Consider the following 12,998-nt stretch of genomic DNA (forward strand, 5'->3'; position numbering starts at 1 on the left):
CTGATGTTAAGAAATTAAATTCTCTTTTTCAATTCATATTAAGGTATATCAAGGTATATATGAAAAGTCTTGTGACTTATTATTAGGTTGATGTATAAGTTTATAGTGTTTTTATTTATTTTTTATTTTATTGGGTTATTTTACGACTCTGTATCAACATCTAGGTTATTTCGCTTCGAGAATGAAATGAAGGTGATAATGCCGGTGAAATGAGTCCGGGGTCCAGCACCGAAAGTTAGCCAGCATTTGCTCGTATTGGGTTGAAGAAAAACACCGGAAAAAACCTCAACCAGGTAACTTGCCCCGACCGGGATTTGAACCCGGGCCACCTGGTTTCGCGGCCAGACGCGCTGACCGTTACTCCACAGGTGTGGACTATAGTGTTTTTGTTCGTCATGACAACACTACGTTTTTTAGAAGATTGCTTATAGTTTGTCATTTGGAGTGTTAAGGCTGGTTCACAATAAACCGGGAACGAGAACGGAAATAATTTCAAAATATGTGTTTTTGAATGTGAGCATTCACAGTAGTTAATTGTGAATGCTCCCATTTAAATATATTTATTTTAACGCTATATCTGTTTTTGTTCTCGTTGTCGTTTCCGTTCCCGGTTTATTGTGAACCAGCCTTTATGCTTGTAAATACGCCTTGAATGTTGAGGATTTGAAGAACGTTTGTCCTATTAGTGGAGTAAGGGTATGCAGTAAAAAAAAAACACGAACACTTCCTACATATTCTTGTGTTTGAGTTTAATAGAGAAGCAATAGCAGCGGAAGCTTTTGAAAAAGATTCGTGCTGTGTAAGTGGAGAATGTCATTGGAGAGAGCACTGCAAGAAAATGGTTCTGTCGTATCAAAAGTTAGTGTCAGCCTCGGTAGCGTATTCGGTATAGCGCTGGCCTTCTGTGCTCGAGGTTGCGGGTTGAATCCCGGCCTAGGTCGATGGAATTTAAGTGTGTTTAAATGCGACAGGCTCATGTCAGTAGATTTACTGGCATGTAAAAGAACTGCGGGAAAAAATTCCGGCACACTAGCGACGCTGATATTACCTCTGCAGTTGCGCGCGTCGTTAAATAAACTATAATTTAGTTTTAATTTTTCAAAAGCTAGTGCCCATCCACAGATGATATTATGGGTTTGGTGGGATAAAGAAGGCGTCGTGTACTACTAATTAATTCCCAGTAATGTAGCCATAACTGCTGACATTTACTCGTATTGCTAACAACTCAGGCGCCTAGCGGCCGTAATTGAAGACAAACGACCGGGAAGATTTCATCAAGTGCTGTTACAACACGATAATGCACGCACTCACTCCGCTAACAAGACAAAAGCAGCTGTGTAGGAGCTTGGTTGAGAGGTGATTCCACATCCCCCATATTCTCCCGATCTTACGCCCTCATATTTTCACCTTTTCCGTTCTGTATCCAACAACCTTCAAGGGAAATCATTTGATTAAGAAGAACATTTACAAAATTGATTTGACGAATTTTTTTAACTTCAAATCAATATATTTTTTCAGTCGTGGAATCGATAAGCTATCCCGGTGTTAGCAGAGAGTCATAGTTAGTGTAGGAAAATGTATTAATGATTAATTTATGCTTTCTGTTTATCCCAAATAAAAAATTTGTCACAACGAAGAAACTCTACGAACTTTGACATCAACCTAATATATATTGTTCTTACCTGAAAGCTTCTTCAATGAAATATACGTATACCCTTTTCACTGTAAGGAAAATGCTAATGTAAACACAAGCAACTGTCTGTCATACCCGTGATTGGCTCCCAGTCGAAACACTCACACGACGCAGGAAAATATAGTTCCGTATTTGGAAATCATAACCTTATATTATTTGAAAATAAAAATTGGATTCTAGTTATTAAATACGATGAAACATATAACCTCACTTTATGTAAAACGCTATGCAAAAGAAAAGCTACTTTTATATTTTGTTACTTACGTTGTAAGCGGATGAATACTAAGAGTAATATCAAGGCAGTCTGTTCTTGTGATATACTAGCGCCACTTGAGCTTGTTCTCGTAAGCACGTGTTAGTATAGCTTCTGCATAACGTAAACTGGGGTTACTTTGAACACAGAGGAAACTTTGGCCATTTTTTCAGAAAATCATATTTAGGGGCCGTATTCATAGACATTTTTAGCGCGGGCTTCCGGTGGATTATCAGCGTTTTTCGTATTCATAAACCAGTGTTAGCGATAGAATATGATTTGAATTTTGAACAAGTAACCAGTGGATTGCCGGGGCTAGCTTAGTACGCTCGTAGCGCTTGCTACAAAATGCCTATGAATACGGCCCTACGTTTCTACATGCTGCACTTGTTATAGACGGAGGTAAATTTGGTATGAGAATGATTTTATGATAATTTACCTCCATCTATAACAAGTGCAGCATGTAGAAACCTAAATATCATTTTCTGAAAAAAATGGTTAAAGTTTCCTCTGTGTTCAAAGTAACCCCAGTTTACGGTACTCAAAGTGTGTGGTTACTAGAGTGGAAACCCTCTTAAAAGCGGAGAGAAAGAAATAATGCTGAATGTATATAATAGGTTTCAATTAGTAAATTATAAAGTAACAATTTCCTAAGCAAATGAATGCATAGTAGTGAGGTTAGATCTACTTTGACGAGTAACGGGAAATGTATATTCTATTCATTGTATGCTTTGTACTGCACTATTTGATTATTATTATTATTATTATTATTATTATTATTATTATTATCATCATCATAATCATTATTATTATTATTATTATTATTATTATTATTATTATTATTATTATTATCAATAATTGTCTTATTTTTTATACTTTGTATGTCTCATTTATTTTGACCTGCTGTTCACATTTTATTATGCTTTTTTCTTTCTTTCTGTATGTTATATATTATGTCTGATTTCTACTTACTTGTTGTTTACATTTTATTATTATTATTATTATCTTATTCAGTTTTGTGTGTAAAATTGTAGTGTACTTTGTAAATTTGTAGTGTTTTTGTAACGCAGTTTTACTCCTGGTTGAGTGTTAGAGAAGGCCGTATGGCGCCAAACTGACACCAATCAAGCCTCACTTCAGTCACGTGTCATTGTTTACTGTAGGATTATTCAACGAAACGATTATAGGTAATTATGCCGAGAAGACGAATATATTTGTTTTACAACAGACAGATACATATTTACTAAACAGTTTACGTAAATTCACACATACACATCAATCCAAACAGTTTCGTAAATATTGACTGCAGAAATGAAGCCCACGCGATCGTGGACTTTTTCTGCATGCTCGTATCATATCTGTGCGGAATCAGGTAGCGTCGTTGAGTCGTTAGTTGCCTTTACTGAGGGCGTTCATGCTATAATAGTCTTCCACGTAAGGCGTATTTAGGAAGTTGCCGCATCTGGGGAAATTTCGTGGTATTGGAGGCCAGTCGCCATCATTTCCAACTTGGAAAACTAGGGCCATTCCTGTTGCCAGATGATACATGAAGTGACAGTGGAAGAACCATAGACCTACAATAAAAACATCACAATGTTAGTATTTCATATTGGTGAACCTCCTCTTTTTTTTTCTTTCCTAGTATAATTATTGTGCAGAAAAAATATTACGGTGGTACGAAAATCATATTTCGAAAGTTTTACAGACATACGGTTTCAGCATCCTTGAACCGTAAGTAATGTCATAAATTTCACGGGGTTATTCTTTGAGATATTTCAAGTAAAAATTCTTAATACAATTTTGTTCATTGTTGCTTCCTTTTCGAGATAAAAATTGTTATAGGCCTATACTTACTTATTGGTTTTTAAGGAACCCGGAGGTTCATTGCCGCCCTCACATAAGCCCGCCATTGGTCCCTATCCTGAGCAAGATTAATCCATTCTCTATCATCTTTTTCCCTCCGGCCTCCTAACTAACACTCTATATGCATTTCTGGATTCGCCCATACGTGCTACATGCCCTGCCCATCGCAAACGTCTGGATTTAATGTTCCTAATTATGTCAGGTGAAGAATACAATGCGTGCAGTTCCACATTGTGTAATTTTCTTCAATCTCCTCTAATTTCATCCCTTTTTCGCCCCAAATATTTTCCTAAGCACCTTATTCTCAAACATCCTTAACCTATGTTCCTCTCTCAAAGTGAGAGTTCAAGTTTCATAACCATAAAGAACAATCGGTAATATAACTGTTTTATAAATTCTAACTTTCACATTTTTGGACAGCAGACTGGATGATGAAAGCTTCTCAACCGAATAATAACAGGCAACTCCCATATTTAATCTGTGTTTAATTTCCTCTCGAGTATCATTTATATTTGTTACTGTTGCTCCCAGGTATATGCATTTTTCTACCTCTTCAAAGGATAAATTTCCAAGTTTTATATTCCATTTCGTACAATATTCTTGTCGCGAGACATAATCATATACTTTGTCTTTTCGGAATTTATTTCCAAACCTATGTCTTTACTTGCTTCAAGTAAAATTCCCGTGTTTTCCCTAATTGTTTGTGTATTTTCTCCTGACATATTCACGTCATCCGCATAGACAAGAAGCTGATGTAATCCGTTCAATTCCAAACCCTCTCTGTTATCCTGGACTTTTCTAATGCATACTCTAGAGCAACGTTAAAAAGTCAAGGTGATAATGCATCTCCTTGCTTTAGCCCACAGTGAATTGGAAACGCATCTGACAGAAACTGACCTATACGAACTCTGCTATACGTTTCACTGAGACACATTTTAATTAATCTAACTAGTTTCTTGGGAATACCAAATTCTATAAGAATATCATATAAAACTTCTCTCTTAACCGAGTCATATGCCTTTTTGAAATATATAAATAACTGATGCACTGTACCCTTATACTCCCATTTTTTCTCCATTTTCTAAATTGGTATATATGAAACATTTAATTTTGTGGCAGCCATTGGTTTAATTCCCAACATGCTCTGTCAGTTTAAAACAGTAGTGTATTATGATAATAAATTTTACAAATAATTTTAGTTTTGTACTTTAAATGTTCAGAAATTGGATCCGAAGAATGTAAATTGTAAAATTCCTTTGAAGAACGAAAAGTTACATTTGTTCGGATGAAATCTCTGCATATTTAAAGGACAAAACTAAAATTCTTTCAACCATTTTTTATCATAATACATTGCTCTCAAATTGCTACACTAACCCTCTTTCGTTTAGCTGTCGTCAAAGTTACAATAACTGACCAGCAGGCTTCACGTCTCAAGTCTTGGGTTCAAACCCTTACTAATTACTTAGCTGACATGTAGATCAGGCTAAGAGGATTGTGCATATTATAACCGGCTATTCAGGATACAAATAAACAAAGTAACATTAAACTACGCCCATAAACCCAAGTGAAATATTTATGTATTTTCTTCGATCAAAACTTAAAATGGAATTTTCATATTAACTTCTTATGTCTTAAATTACGTAAAACTCTATACAAATCTGTTCAACTGCGTCGCTTTATGCCAGTAAAACTATTGAGAACAATATTTTTAGCCCTAGTACAGTCTATAATACAGTATGGAATTATAGGATGGGGTGGATTGTCACAGAGTACCATTCGCCCATTAATATTACTACATAAAAGAATTATTAAAATATGTTTAAGGAGAAAACTTGACCATCCAACTCATCTCATATATAAAGAATTTAATGTTTTAAATATCAAGCAAATTTATATGTATACTATTTTGAATCACTACCATAAATATCGAGCTAAATTCATATCATCTGATAATGGCCACAACACAAGAAGATACAATATGTCGCTCACCCTCATTGAACCAAAATGTAAGACTGAAGCAGGTCTAAGGCACAGTTCTAATTGCGGTCGGAGATTATATAATGCGTTTATAAAGAGGAATCATAATTAAAATTATTAAACAATACATTATTAAAAAAACAAGTGCTTGAACTGTTTCTAAAATTATAATCATGTAAATTCTTATTCTTTATTTTTTTTCCTGTCACTTTAACAATGTTGTATTCCTAACTTAGTATGTTTATGTATAGGCTATGGTACCGTTTTGTTTGTCTTTTTTTCTCTTACTCTTTTAAAACTTCATATGCAATTACATTTAAGTTACAATCAGATTATTATTATTACTATTATTATTATTATTATTATTACTATTATTATTTTATTTATTATTATCTTATTATTATTTTTTCTTCTATCCAGTTTTCATTATTCGTCACACCCGACCTCAAGCATCTTGCTTTTTCGGGTGTGACACAGTTACCTTGCATTTATACAATAATTTGTAATATGTAGACTATTTCACTATGAGATTTGTAATCAATTTCGAATTTTGAAGAATATTCATATACGAGTATTAAAATAGTATTGTAAAATCTTTGTTATTGTATGTAATCTTTGCTTGCTTTGTTATTATTGTATGTAAATGGCTTCTCATTTCGATTGAATTTAGATATCACTCAGCGCGAATTGAACCTACGGAACCATTAGCTTCAAGTTCGTAATCTACAAAACTTGTTAAGCTGCAAACGTAATTCTGGTACTCCATGTGTCAGCCTGATTTTGAAAAGATCATCCACTTTTATGTTTTGTAGAATTTACACATAAGTAGTCAGGTTATACCAAGCAAAAAATAGAATGTAAGGAAAAATTAAAATCTAGAAGTTGGAATTCTAGTCGTCTCACTCACCTGGGTTATCTGCTTTGAACCTGAAGGCTGCATACCCGTTGGAAGGGACGGCTACTGTGTCCTTGCGCGCTGGAGGCCTTGCGCTGTTGAATTTTATCCCCATGAGATCTCTACTGACACTCGCAACTGTCTGTCCATTTCTGAACTGATCTATCGCCACTACGAAAAAGTCGTAACCATGGAGATGGAAAGGATGGTGCAGATCGTATACAGGAGCTATAAAGAAATCATATGCTTATATTATAACTATATCTCAGATTTTTAGGGTCTAATAGGATAGAAAGAAAATTAGTTAATAATGGAGTTCGACAAGGTTGTCCACTATCACCAACTTTATTTAATATCTATATAAATGAAATTATTTTAAAATGGAACCAAATCTACATATCAGGAATCAAAATAACCAGTGCTGTAACATTAAATACCTTACTCTATGCCGATGATCAAGTCATAATTTCCAATTCAGAGGATAATTAACAAAGAGGATTCTATACATTAAATAAAATATTAAAAGATTTTGGGATGGAAATTTCAGCACAAAAATCAGAAGTAATGGCATTTTTAGGACAAGACCCAGTCAGAAGTAAGATAATACACAATAACCAATGCCTCGAACAAGTGCAAAATTTCAATTATCTGGGTTGTGAAATATCTTATCAAAATGAAAAAGATGTGAACAAGAAAATTACCAAATTTACACAAATTCTAGGAATAATAAACAATACATAAAAGCTAAATTAGTACAAAAATCTACAAGAATAAAAATATATAATACACTAGCATTACCCTCCCTTTTATACGGAAGCGAGATTTGGACATTAAAGAAAAAAGACATGAACAGAATCAAAGCAACGGAAATTAAATTTTTCAGGAGGACAGCAGGATATACTCTTCTAGACCGAAAAAGGAATGAAGAAATTTTAGAACAATTATAAGTAGAGTCAGTAGAAGAAAAAATCAGCAGATACAAATTCAATTGGCTAGATCATGTAAGAAGAATGGAAAATTCAAGAATCCCAAAAATGATGATGCAATATAAACCTAGAGGACATCGTCGACCAGGAAGACCTTTAAGAAGACTGCTAGATGGGGCTGAAACAGGTCTACAGAGGCCTAATTCGTGAAGGATGATGATGATGATGATGATGCAACAATTTTATATTAAAATCCCTAAATGTTTGCAACACGAGAAATTCTCGAGCGAATATATTGCCTAAAACTATGTGCATTACAGAACGTATGATTCAGCCTACGCTAAACGATCCTAAAAATCCGAGATCTGGGTAATATTATATTATGGTTTGTGTGAGGTTCACATTATATGAATGTAATTCTTAACACGAAATACGTTATTCATATCATGTCAATAATTAATGAAGTTTAGAAAGAGATAGAGAGTGGCATTAAGAAAGGGCGAATGTTAGGATTAGTTCCTAAATAGTGAGTAAACAAAAGAATGTAGGATAAGTATAGATTAGAATAATAGACTTAACAATAGATAGATGATGACGTAATTATTAGGGGAACATAAAATGTAAAATATGGTAATGGTGGCACCGTATACGACACTGTGAGATCCATCATTTTATGTAAAGAGTTTTGACAAATATATCTGCAGTGCCTGGGAAAAGTGACATAAGTCATTTTCCACAAACCTTTTTTGATAATTTGTTGACAACTTACACTGGTTTATGTCGATTTGATTTTTTCCTGTATGAATTATTGTAATGGGAGAAATACTTATGTCTCTTTTAGAGTCACCTTATATGTAAGAAAATATAATTTTTTACCAGGGTTAGACAATACAAAAAAATTTTGAGGAGCCATCCCCTTTATTTTCGGGAGCAACCTCATTTTTCCCAAACATGCAAAGAGAAAACCATTGGAGCTAAGATGAAACATTTACTGAAATATATTAAACAATATTAAATATCTACACATGGATCATATACGGAGACAAAGAGGGAGTCAGAAAATAGCAAAGGCTGGAGAATGTTCGGTTTGTAGTGAAAGACCTGCCCTTGAGCAGATCACTATGAATGAATGAAATATCTATGCAATGCAAACACTTTCTCTCAGAGACACACTGTGCTCTTCATTAAAGCTATGTAATAACAGTATCTTGAGTTGCGCAACAAATGTAACAAAACTAATCTAAGAAGCACATTCGAATTTCTTTCTACACCGGCTTTTGTTAACATTATGTATTAGTAGTAGTGACAAAAGAAATCGTAGTCTTAAACAATTTTCAACTCAATAAACAATTCAGGCACCACATAGTCTACTAATTTTTAGTCGTCATGGCTACATGGTTCCCGGAAATTGTCGAACCTTGATTTTTACAACAAGTAAAACATGTTAAGACACTTCAGATTTGATTAATGCTTAGAATTAAGAAATGGACAATCATAATATCAGCGCAAACTTGAAGTGCGTGCTTTACGGTTCTATAGATTACGGTGAATAAATAAACATTTTAAGTGCTTCAAATGAAAGATGTTTCCTTGTTTCTGATAATAGTAATATGCGTTACAAGAGCGGTATGTTGACGTTTTCATGGTCGAGGAAAAGATTGAAAAAGCGAAACGTAGTTGAGCTTTTTTAATTTCCGAGAACATGAAAACAAACATACCGCTCGTGTATCGTACATTATTTTGTGCGAAGATCGTTTATTACATACCTGAAAGACGAATTTCTAATTAGTTGCAATGAAATCTCCATGTTGGTTTCTGTTTAATGACGACAACTTCGGAACACCAAAATATCTTTCTTCAACATTGTTGCTATAAAATATTTTCTGTGTTTACTAAACTCCAGCAAGCCGTGATATACTTCTGTCTTTTTTTCCCCCAATCTATAAATGCGAACTTAAAACAAACGGTACGGTTATGTAATGATTTATTTTTCATTTTAATATTTTAACAATATTATTTATATAACATATTGCAGTAATAACATCGGCATCTGGAAGCTTGTCGATTTTTTCACGGCTTCCTTAATGTTACTTGTATCAGGAATGCAATAAGTTTCGTGGAGTGGCAGATTTTACTTAATTTTTGCAAATATTTAAAAACAATAATTAACATTGCAATTTAGGTGAAATTGCAGTGGTAAGTTTCCAATTTATAATTATTAGGCCTACTATGTTAAACCTCTCTAAAAATAATATGTTAAAAGCCTAAAGCAGTAAAATGAATGTGGCGCTTAAGCGGTAAGAAGAGGGAAATTGTTATGTGTGTTAGGTTGGGAATACTGAATGTGGTATTTCACACTTACCGCGTATTGGTTCTGTGCGGAAAACAAGCAAATACGCACGATCTCGCACAAAATACATTGTCTTCTTTCCTAATGTATGCTTGCTACCAAATTTTTCTATCATATTACTGATCTCCAAGGTCCCAGCTTTGTTTTGTTTTCGCATGTTCACTGAATTGTGTGGTAGAGTCCGGTGCCGCCGATCTAAACTCCATACGTACCTACACTGCTGCGGATTATTTGAAGACTTAAGGTAATCAAATGCATTACTCTAATTATAACATAGCATGGATTAGAAATAGAGGAGTCTGTTAAGTAGGGGAGAGTCGGGTAGTATCGGACAGTTCGTTTCTTTCATCTACCACCATATGGTAGTACCTGAATGGCATGGTTACGTTTCTCTGTGCGACATCACAGAAACGTAACTATGCCAATCAGGTACTATCATCGAGTGGTAGATGAAAGAAACTCACTGCCCGATATTACCCGATGTCCGATACTACCCGACACTCCCCTAAACTTCGTATGAAACAACGATTATGTCTTTCTGATAAGTTTGCTTTCCAATGTATTCTTGATTCAGCGCAAAATATTTTTGATTCTGTTTCTTTAAGACTGGACGACTGAAATTTAACTGTCGGGGCGAAAAAAAAAACACAGCTCAGTTTCTTTCAGAGAGACACAACTGGCCTGCATGTAAAGTTAAATTTTAGTAATTATTTTAAAGCAGTAGAAGATTTATTCACATGTAACTTTCCTTTTTAATTAAAATCATGAAGTGTTTTCAACTGAAAGCCAAATTAATTTGCATTTTCATGATTTTTTTTTAGTAGGTTATTTTACGACGCTTTATCAACAGCTTTATTATTTAGCGCCTGAATGAGATGAAGGTGATAATGCCGCTGAAATGAGTCCGGGGTCCAACACCGTAAGTTACCCAGCATTTGCTCATATTGAGTTGAGGGAAAACCCCGGAAAAAACCTCAACCAGGTAACTTGTCCCGACCGGGAATCGAACCCGGGCCACCTGGTTTCGCGGCTAGACGTGCTAACCGTTACTCCACAGGCGTGGACCGCATTTTAATGAAATTATCCTCTTCAATTCTGTTGTAGAGTATACTATACATAATTTTCTTTAAATTTTTTTGCAGTGTCTTTGGATTTTTGAAAAATTAAATTTGATCGAAATGAAGAGTATCACTTTTGCAACATTTCTATACCAGAATTAAAGATTAGAATTAAATTTGAGAGCATCAAGAGTCAAAATTGCCCCAAAATTTGATTTTCTGTGAAGACTTGATTAGGGATTTTTGGAACCCCAGAATGATTATATGATCGATTTTTTTTCCTTTTTTTTTAATATAAATTCGGGACTGAAGATGTTATTCCTGTAAAATTTTCATCTGAATGCAGGCAAGCACTCTTACAGTATAGCCTAATATATCTACAATTGCCTGTTCAGTAATTGGAGTATTCTACGGGAATAAATTGTTTATTTGACAAACAACAACATTAACAAACTGTAAATTGTCAAACTCTTCACTACGAGAAATTTTAATACTACTTGCAGACCAATAAATCTACATCTTTGTAACATATACTTGGAAAATTATTTAGTAACATCGTTAACTATCACATTGCTATCTTTTCAATAACCTGTTCTACAAGCGTCCTCCAAAAGTTTGTCCACTGTAATAGTGCAACACATTCTGTCATCGGTATCTTGATTAATATTCTACGTGGCCTCCGAGTTTTCAGTTGACATAAATTGTATTGTTACCCAGCAAGTAAGTAGAAAACGAGCAATATTATTACAGATAACACTATTTTTAATGCAGTAACTACACTGTGTTCTCTTTGCATTCGCTCGTCTTTCTTTAATGTTCAGTAGACGAGAGATCTAAACTCACTTGAGACTGACATAATCTTGACGCACTTCCAGAAATGAATTCGGAAAGAAGCTACAATCAAATGTGGATGTAGCGGACATGATTTCAACAAATTTTCAGCCGAAAGAAAGCAATAACTACTAGTACTTCCCGGCCATGCCTCCATGAGGTGCAGTTGAAATTTGCGAGATATAGTTGAAATTTCAGATACTGATTGTTATTTGTATGATTGAGTTTAAATCTGGGAGATTCAATTATAATTTCGAACATTCGATTCGAATTTGGAAGATTGAGTTGAAATTTGGAATGTTGAGTTGAAATTTGGAAGACTTGGTTGAAATTTGGAGGATAAATTTGAAAGACTGAATTTGGAAGATTGAATTCAAATTTGGGAGTTTGTGTCAAAATTTGGAATATTGAGCTAGCATTTGGGAGATTGAGTTGGAATTTTGTAGATTGAGCTGTAATTGGGGGGTTGAGCTATAATTTGGAAGATTGAGCTCTAATCTGGGAGGCTGAGCTATAATTTAGGAGATTGAGTTGGAATTTTGGAGATTGAGCTATAATTGTGGGGTTGAGCTATAATTTGGAAGATTGAGGTGTAATTTGGAAGATTTAAATATAATTTCGGAGATTGAGCTATAACTTGGAGGATTGAAATATAATATTGGAGATTGAGCTATAATTGTGGGGTTGAGATATAATTTGGAAGACTGAGGTATAATTTGGAAGATTGAAATATAATTTCGGGGATTGAGCTTTAACTTGGAGGTTTGAAATATAATTCTGGAGATTGAGCTATCATTTTGGATGTTGAGATATAATTTTGGAAATTGAGCTGTAATTTGGGAAATTGAAATATAATTTTGGAGATTGAGCTATAATTATGGAGTTGAGCTATAATTTGGAAGATTGAGGTATAATTTGGAAGATTTAAATATAATTTTGGAGATTGAGCTACCATTTTGGATATTGAGATATAATTTTGGAGATTGAGCTGTAATTTGGTAAATTGAAAATATTATTTTGGAGATTGAGCTGGCATTTTGGATGTTGAGATATAATTTTGGAGATTGAGCTGTAATTTGAAAAATTGAAATATAATTTTGGAGATTGAGCTATCATTTTGGATGTTGAGATATAATTTTGGAGATCTATAAT

General features: G+C 34.2%; 1 protein-coding gene across 1 annotated transcript in view; it reads right to left on the minus strand.

The window, feature by feature from the left end:
• Positions 1-3,137: 3,137 nt before the first annotated feature.
• LOC138694996 (uncharacterized) overlaps positions 3,138-12,998 on the minus strand; it is a 73,128-nt gene continuing 63,267 nt past the window's right edge. The window contains exons 11-12 of the mRNA XM_069819263.1: positions 6,694-6,909; positions 3,138-3,520 (exon numbers count right to left, since the gene is read on the minus strand). Coding sequence (XP_069675364.1) covers positions 3,336-3,520; positions 6,694-6,909 — 401 coding nt within the window. The 3' untranslated portion in view covers positions 3,138-3,335. The remainder of the gene's footprint in view (positions 3,521-6,693; positions 6,910-12,998) is intronic.

The sequence above is a fragment of the Periplaneta americana genome, chromosome 1 (assembly GCF_040183065.1).
Source record: "Periplaneta americana isolate PAMFEO1 chromosome 1, P.americana_PAMFEO1_priV1, whole genome shotgun sequence".
Taxonomy (NCBI): domain Eukaryota; kingdom Metazoa; phylum Arthropoda; class Insecta; order Blattodea; family Blattidae; genus Periplaneta; species Periplaneta americana.